Below are 7,424 nucleotides of genomic sequence, written 5' to 3'. Positions count from 1 at the left end.
AACACAGTCTTTAATATCTACTAAAATATATAAAATAGCCACGGCGCAAGCTAAGAAAATAAATTATGGTTGGCTCATCTTTAGGCACCGTATGGTGTGAGCTAATCGAACTAGGTATAGTAATACTTATGGTTGCCTACAAATAACTAACATATCTGATGGTCGGACGACCTCAAACACCACATTATACGTATTGTATTCCCGTAACCTGTTTCATGAACCATGACATTTCCTTTATATTTTCATTCCTTTCTTCTAAGCAAACGTTCAGATCATATAATACTATAGAATAGCACTAAAGCTTGCGCTATCAACAATCCAATTTATGTGTGATATACTAAAGAGTGATAAGCAACTAAACATATCCTAGACGGCACATACTGCTACAGAACACTGGAAATTGAAGGTTGTTAACGTGTTATAATCATGGTAAGCAATTATAAAGCTGATTGGCAGCAGATAGCTATTCTGGCTATGTGTAACATATAGCCCATAAGCGCGCAGTTCCTCGTATGACATGAGAAGCTGCTAATAAATGGCCCTGTTTGGATAGCTTCCATTGGCTCGATACCATTGCGTGCACGTGGGAGATTCGATCGACCGCAACCTAATAGCATAGGATTGCTTTTCAGTTTCAACTTTGATGCCCTCCACGCTTATTCTAATCGGCTTTGGGAAATTGCTCTTCTATTGATTAAATTCCAGCCGCCATGATAAGTTCAGACAGACGACGTTGACTGATGATGAGATTGGCTAGGCCGCATTAATGTGCTGTGTTCTATTGATAGAAAATGTCACGATGTACTCACCCTTCACGACCACATCCTCTCGCTCCGCTCTAAATAGCGCTCTCGTTTTCGCGGAGAATAGACGTGCACTTCCAACATATCTCTCCTGATGCATCGCATATTCATTCGAGAGCATCCATCTTCGGTGCTTAATATACAACCAAACACGTCTAGGGTGGGTTTGAAGTATAAATTCAATAACGTTCATGCCGGCTTTTCGTTTGAGACCAATGCCGAGATTCATGGTTAGCGTATGGACCAGCGCTGCGAGCTTGTACAGTCTCCATGACTGGTCCAAGTCCTGGACAAACAACCCTCTGGACCCGCCTAGGATAGGTTCGTGGTCAGTATTGGCCCTAAAGCTATCATCCGCGGTCTTCATACCTAGTGCGTAGTATGCTTGCCAAAACGTGGCATTTTTCGATTCTGAGAAGGACTCATCGCCGTCTCCAAGCAACTTCTTCATCATCTCCAACCAAACATCGTCGAACGACTGGACAAATGGCTTGCTTTCATCTTCATCTTTATCAAACCAGATAGGTATGCTGTCTGATCCAAGCATCCTGAGCACAGCGGACAACATCTTTAGACAGGCGACACGGCTGATTCGAGCACCACGCTCCCCACAACCGACTTTCTTGAAGTCCCTGGTGGATACGGTCATGTAAGCCTCTAGTGTTCGTTTGAAAGGGGTGTTTGAGCCGAAAACAATGCTCCTGCACTGCAAAAGATTATCCAAAAATATAGAATTAATCGTATCCACATGCTTTGTAGAAATTGGCCAAAATCGAAAGCAAAATCTGTCATTCGACCGAGGTGTTCCCGACGCGCCTGGCACGAGTTCTTGTCTGCCGTTGACGACACGTGTATAAGAGTTGCTGGCTTTCGCTACTGGCAGATCAGAAAGGATGGACTTGATATTCTCTGGGTTCGGAAACTGCGCCGCAGCTCCGTCGTGCATCCATTGGCGTCTTTTCTGAATCTCGGGACTCATATCATCTAGCGGCTCAGGCAATAGACAACTGCGGAGGACGATGATAAGTTTAGGCGATACAGGTCCGAAATCGTGATAGGACAGATATGTATTTCCTAGGTACTCGCCCGTTCTGGCACAGAAGGTTTCATTTGTCGGCCCCTCGAACAAGTTGTAACATTGATCTGTGAGGATGAACTCGTCGTGTATCTCAGCGGGTGTGCAGAATGCCATGTAGGATGATTGGGTGTGAAAGATAAACATCCCCGCGTCTTCAGGGAACATGAGTTCCGGGAGCTTCGTCATCCAGTTTCCCTCTGCATCCATATCGAGGTCTAGGATAGTGCGGAGATTGTGCAGCCATACGTCCCTGGGCCTCGTCATTCCTTTGTCGGCCATGTAGTCTCTCAGAAGGTTTTTGTCCTCCGAGTCATAGGTTTGCGGGTCCTTAGACGAGTATTTTTCATAAAATCCCGGCCCTCGATACTTCATGATAAAGAGAAACTTTCGGAGTATGTTTCTCTCCACCCGCGTAAGACATATCCCGGCTTCACTGTCTTCGTGGGCCTTCTTAACCTTTTGAAGTATGACCGCTGTCCGAGATTCGAGTTTAGAAAGTTCTTGTTCCACATCCTTCTTGCTTTTGATGGCATCGGCGACATCCTTGTACATGTCCTCCTGGCCGAACCAACGAGATACTGGAGATTCGAGCAACTGCGGCTCAGCCGAAGTCAGGTCCACAATATTGAGCACCTTTTCGCCTCTGCGCTTGCCTTTCTCAGCGCGGAATTTGCCCCTATTCTTGGACCCATTTTTCTTTTGCGGGCTGTATGGATGGGAAAAGTTGCGCAGGAGAAACTGAGGAATATAGTGTTGATACTGTGCCATCGCCTGTGATTGAAGCTTGAACTGAATGATGCTTTTAGGAAGCGAGAAATACTGTTTCGAATTTTCGTTGTTTGTCCAGCTTGCGCAATACCTTTTATGTTGTCAAGAGGATGTCCGCAACCAACACTATTGGAGACCAACTCACATGGCAACGAACACCTCCATCGCGGAGTACGAATCAGGCTAGTGCATGCTCATGAGTCGTGGAAAGCTGTCGGCCAGTAATTTTCTATCCTATGATTGGAAGTCCTCTTCGCCGTACTCTTGCTCCGCGGCTATCTCCTCGAGCTCCAGATAGTCGAGAGCATGGTTGTTATCAACGGTTTCGCCATCGTTTCTCTCTGCTCCCAGGAATGCAAGTTCAAAGATGTCAGCGTCAGTTACATTACCTCGCCATACTGCTTCGCTGGGATCCAGCCCGTCAGAGTCGCCATCATGGGAAAACATCTTGTTGGTGATTGGACATCGCTAGCCGCCTCGTCAGGAGGTAACGGAATTTGTGTTTCGGTTGTGCAGTCTTGCTCAGCACGGTATAGAGCGGTTCGGGCGAACGTCAAACGCCAGTACGGATCACTGAGGTCGAATTGTTCACTTCGTTTTTCTGGATGTTTCTCTTGGGAATAAGAATGTATCATTTTCTTCCAAGAATCAGTCAACATTATATTAATCAGACTTGTGATCTTATTGGTGTCTGTTGTAAGTTCAGCAGCATCAGTTTGATCATTATTATAACCATGGTCTGAATCTGATTTAGGTGCGGTATTAGGGGCAGTCCAAGAAGTGCTGAAGTGGTGTATTGAGTGTTATCCTAGCTATCTAAGCCGCCATATATGGTGTAGAGGGTGGCTCATCTTTAGGCACCGTGTGGTGTGAGCTAATCGAACTAGGTATACCTAGTACATGGTTGCCTACAAATATCTGGTGGTTGGACGACCTACAAACACCACATAGTATAGCTATCGTATTCCCGTAACCTGTTTCATGAACCATATATGTTTTTTCATCCAAGTTGAAGAGAATTTCCACATTAATTGTCTTCGCGTCATAGCTATAAAGTTGATATTCGCCCTCGTGCAGCACGGTTTGGCAGAGGCCGCTGACCGAGACCGGTACTGACATGACACCAATGCCATGGGGGCACATGTTGAGACTATTGCTTGTAACAATCCTGTTGGTTTTATTTGTATATTCAATTCTTGGCCAGCGTGGAACCCAGAATAGTTTGCGACGGGCTTCAAGAAGCCTACAAAAGTCAGCCTCACCGGCAGCCACGTTTTCATCCACAACGGACTGCAAAGAATGGCTGCAACAAAACCTTGCAAGTATTATTTATAACTACGGTGTAAATGAAACCTTATCTGGCGCTGTGTCTCTCAGGGACTGCCTCAAACGAGATGAAGCAGCGCAAGCCAGAGAGAAGATTCAAGAGCTTTTGATAGCCTATCCACTGTTTAGCAGGCCAGGCGGAGAGCAAGAGCCATTATGGGAGATTCTTCGGATCCTGCCAAACTTGGAGTCCGTCAGGTACGTAACGGAATATCACGGTGAATTAACGATTCTTACTTACACATTACTTTTTAGATGTGATAGATATTCTGATGCATGCAGATTGCTTAGTCTTCAGATTCCCAAGGCGAATAACAGCTGGAAAATACATGTTGACGACGGCATTTGGAAAAAAGTAGATCCTTTGATTGAATGCAGCTCTAATTCCCTAGGGTATTATGGTGGAGAGAGTGATGAGACACTCGATCGGCTCTACCATACTCTCGTCTCGTGCTCGAATACACGGTCTCTGAGCTTTTCTCTCAGTCAAAGCACCTGCGTCATCGGGGACAACCGCCGATCTTTCCTCTGGAAAAAGGATGACCGTTTTCCCCTACTGGAGAATTTGACTTTATCTGGCTATGACTGGGATTTCAGGGTTAACAGTTAGCGACACATCAAACGCCGAACAATGGAGAACATCCATGGACTGGAGTAAGCTGAAACGTTTGGATTTAAGTCTCCCATCAAATTTATTTCTGGAAACCTTCCGCGGTGAGCTGGACGGTCTTGAGTCGCTTGTCCTACGCCATACGTCTGGGTTTTGGGGTGACGAACAGCCGTTGTGTGCCTTTGACGCAACTGGGGATGAACTACGACAAAATTATTCCTCCTTCATTGCCGCGCTTCCGCAGTTGCGCGACTTGAGCATCAGTGGCATGGGTCGACCGCTCAACATGACACCCATCTTGGAGACCCACGGCGTCAGTTTGGAAAAACTAAGTATTCACGAATTTGAACATGACTGCAGATATAACACTGGAAACGCTACCTGGGTACGGCCGGTTCTGAGTGTATCAGAGGTAGAAGAAATCATTCTCTCGGCTCCAAATCTCAAAGAGCTTACGCTGGATGTATACCGAAGCTCCAATAAATGGCCCAATACTATACTCAAGACACTGGCCAAGTTTCCTCATCTTGCCCAACTCACTCTGAACCTTGACCTAGAGGATCCCAGAAGGTCCAAATATGTAGAGTGGTGCTCCATGAAAGAATCGGTCCGTGACAAATATTGCACCATTAACAAGCTCATGGAACCACAGTTGAATTATACGACAGCAGAGAAGATATTCCAGACCATACGACAATATCAAGCTGGCACCAAACTCCGAAACCTTACGGTTTCTGCTGGTGACTTTGGAAGGCGAGTAGGAGGCGGCCTGAGAGCTATCCCTAACCATGAGTTGAATAAACCAGTGCTATATGACTGTTGGATGGAAGAAAATATCGTCAAATGTAGAGATCGACACTGTGATGGGTTCGATGATGATTTGTTTCTCTGAAGCGTCGATCATATTAATAACAATGATAGGTAATATATATCTGTAGGGTGCCCAGATGGGCGGTTCCCATGGTTGAATGACCTCATAGTCGCGTCTCTAGTATAATTTAGATTTCATTGAATTGGGTTCATTGCAGTAAACCCTCCTACAAGTTTTAAAAATGGAAAGGATTGAATTTACTGTACCAAGTCCACCGCTCTTAGGGCTTCAGGGTCGACGGCCTTTGTGCCTGAGGCAGAGATATGTTGTGCACTATGCCTAACCCGGATTAGTTAACGAACAGTCCTAAAATGGTCTAGTGTGTCGATCGCCTTATTGAGACTTGGCAGTTCGAATAACACAAAAACATCAAAACATCAACTTCGACACTTAAGGACATACAAGAATGATGAATGCATATGATAGGTGGTAAAATTGCATCAGTGGCTTGATTTATATTTCCGCAAACTCGGTAACTTTTATACACAAAAAAAAACAACCGAATAAATGAAGCGGAGAACGATTCCACCACCATGCCGTCGCCTTTTTCATCTCCCGCTGTCATCTTCTCCCTGGCCGCTCTTATGCGAGTAGGTCTGCTCTTCTATGGCCTTTATCAAGACAACCACTCGGCCATGAAGTACACCGACATCGACTACATGGTATTCACCGATGCGTCACGCTTCATGGCCGAGGGCCAATCCCCCTATTTGCGAGACACCTATCGCTACACGCCCCTTCTGGCCTGGTTCCTGATCCCAACGACATGGGAGCCGAACTGGCTCTGGTTCTCCTTTGGCAAAGTTCTATTTGCCATTGCGGATTTGGTGACTGGCTGGCTTTTGCTGCTTGTTCTTCGAACCGAGTTTCCGGGGATGAGTGAAAAGTCCCGATTGAGGTATGCCAGTATTTGGTTGTTGAATCCCATGGTTGCGACTATTAGTACTCGAGGAAGCTCCGAGGGACTATTGGGTGTTATGGTGATTGCGCTCTTGTGGGCTGTACTCAATCGACATACCATATTTGCGAGCTTCCTCTTGGGCTTGGGGGTGCATTTCAAGATCTATCCGTTCATTTATGCACCGAGTATAATCTGGTTTCTTTCACCTACAAGCGCACCCACATCAAGCATGATCCGCAAAATACTCAATTTTATCACTTTCGACCGTATCAAAGTCACCATCATCTCGCTGCTCACTTTCATTGGCCTCAATGTGTGGATGTATTCCCTCTACGGCCACTCGTTCCTTCAACACACCTACTTCCATCACCTTACCAGAATCGATCATCGACACAACTTCTCCCCTTACAATACCTTACTCTACCTATCCGCCGCCACAGAAGACGTCGGTGCTGCAGCCCGAGGAATCAAATTTGAGTCAGTGGCATTCGTGCCACAGCTGTTCCTCTCCGCGTTCGCTATCCCATTAGCGCTTGCGAAGAAGTCGTTACCTGGGGCCATGCTGGCACAAACATTTGCATTCGTCACTTTTAATAAAGTTTGTACAAGTCAGGTATGTAACATCAGGTCCTCTCCTAATCGCTTATTAAACCAAAGCAGTACTAAGATTAGACAGTATTTCCTGTGGTATCTTGTCTTCCTACCACTTTACCTCCCCTCATCGTCATTCATCAACAACCCCATCCTCGGCGTCGGGGCGTTAGTCATGTGGATATTATCTCAGGTAAGTCACCCACTCCTCCCATTACCTCTCTCTTCTTCTTTTTTATTCAGCCATCGCATTGACAATAAACAAGGCATTTTGGCTTCATCAAGGCTTCCAACTTGAATTCATGGGACTGTCGACTTTCCTACCGGGGCTATGGCTCGCAAGCCTGGGATTCTTTATCGTCAATTGTTGGATTTTAGGTATTATTGTGTCTGATATTGGAGGGTGGCCAGCCAAAGCGTTGCAAGCAAGGAACGAAGGTTCCCAGACTGCGAAGCAGAAGAACCAATGATTCTCT

The 7,424-nt window shown here is 45.9% G+C and overlaps 3 protein-coding genes across 3 annotated transcripts; 2 read left to right on the top strand and 1 right to left on the bottom strand.

Moving 5' to 3' along the window:
* Positions 1–694: 694 nt before the first annotated feature.
* On the bottom strand, positions 695–2,814 carry EYB26_000126 (uncharacterized protein; the record flags this gene model as incomplete). Its single annotated transcript, XM_054259443.1, has 4 exons — positions 695–753; positions 810–1,115; positions 1,173–2,740; positions 2,795–2,814. The coding sequence occupies 4 exons, from the start codon at positions 2,812–2,814 to the stop codon at positions 695–697; spliced, it is 1,953 nt and encodes a 650-aa protein (XP_054115418.1).
* A 1,805-nt stretch (positions 2,815–4,619) lies between these two features.
* On the top strand, positions 4,620–5,477 carry EYB26_000125 (uncharacterized protein; the record flags this gene model as incomplete). The annotated part of the gene is made up of 1 exon (XM_054259442.1): positions 4,620–5,477. One exon carries the CDS (start codon positions 4,620–4,622, stop codon positions 5,475–5,477), a length of 858 nt encoding a protein of 285 aa, XP_054115417.1.
* A 512-nt stretch (positions 5,478–5,989) lies between these two features.
* Positions 5,990–7,418, top strand: EYB26_000124 (uncharacterized protein; the record flags this gene model as incomplete). Its single annotated transcript, XM_054259441.1, has 3 exons — positions 5,990–6,970; positions 7,034–7,141; positions 7,215–7,418. The coding sequence occupies 3 exons, from the start codon at positions 5,990–5,992 to the stop codon at positions 7,416–7,418; spliced, it is 1,293 nt and encodes a 430-aa protein (XP_054115416.1).
* Positions 7,419–7,424: the final 6 nt, after the last annotated feature.

The sequence above is a fragment of the Talaromyces marneffei genome, chromosome 1, assembly GCF_009556855.1.
Source record: "Talaromyces marneffei chromosome 1, complete sequence".
Taxonomy (NCBI): Eukaryota; Fungi; Ascomycota; class Eurotiomycetes; order Eurotiales; family Trichocomaceae; genus Talaromyces; species Talaromyces marneffei.
The sequence above is the reverse complement of the archived record's forward strand: the minus strand, read 5'-3'. Positions and strand labels throughout refer to the sequence as shown.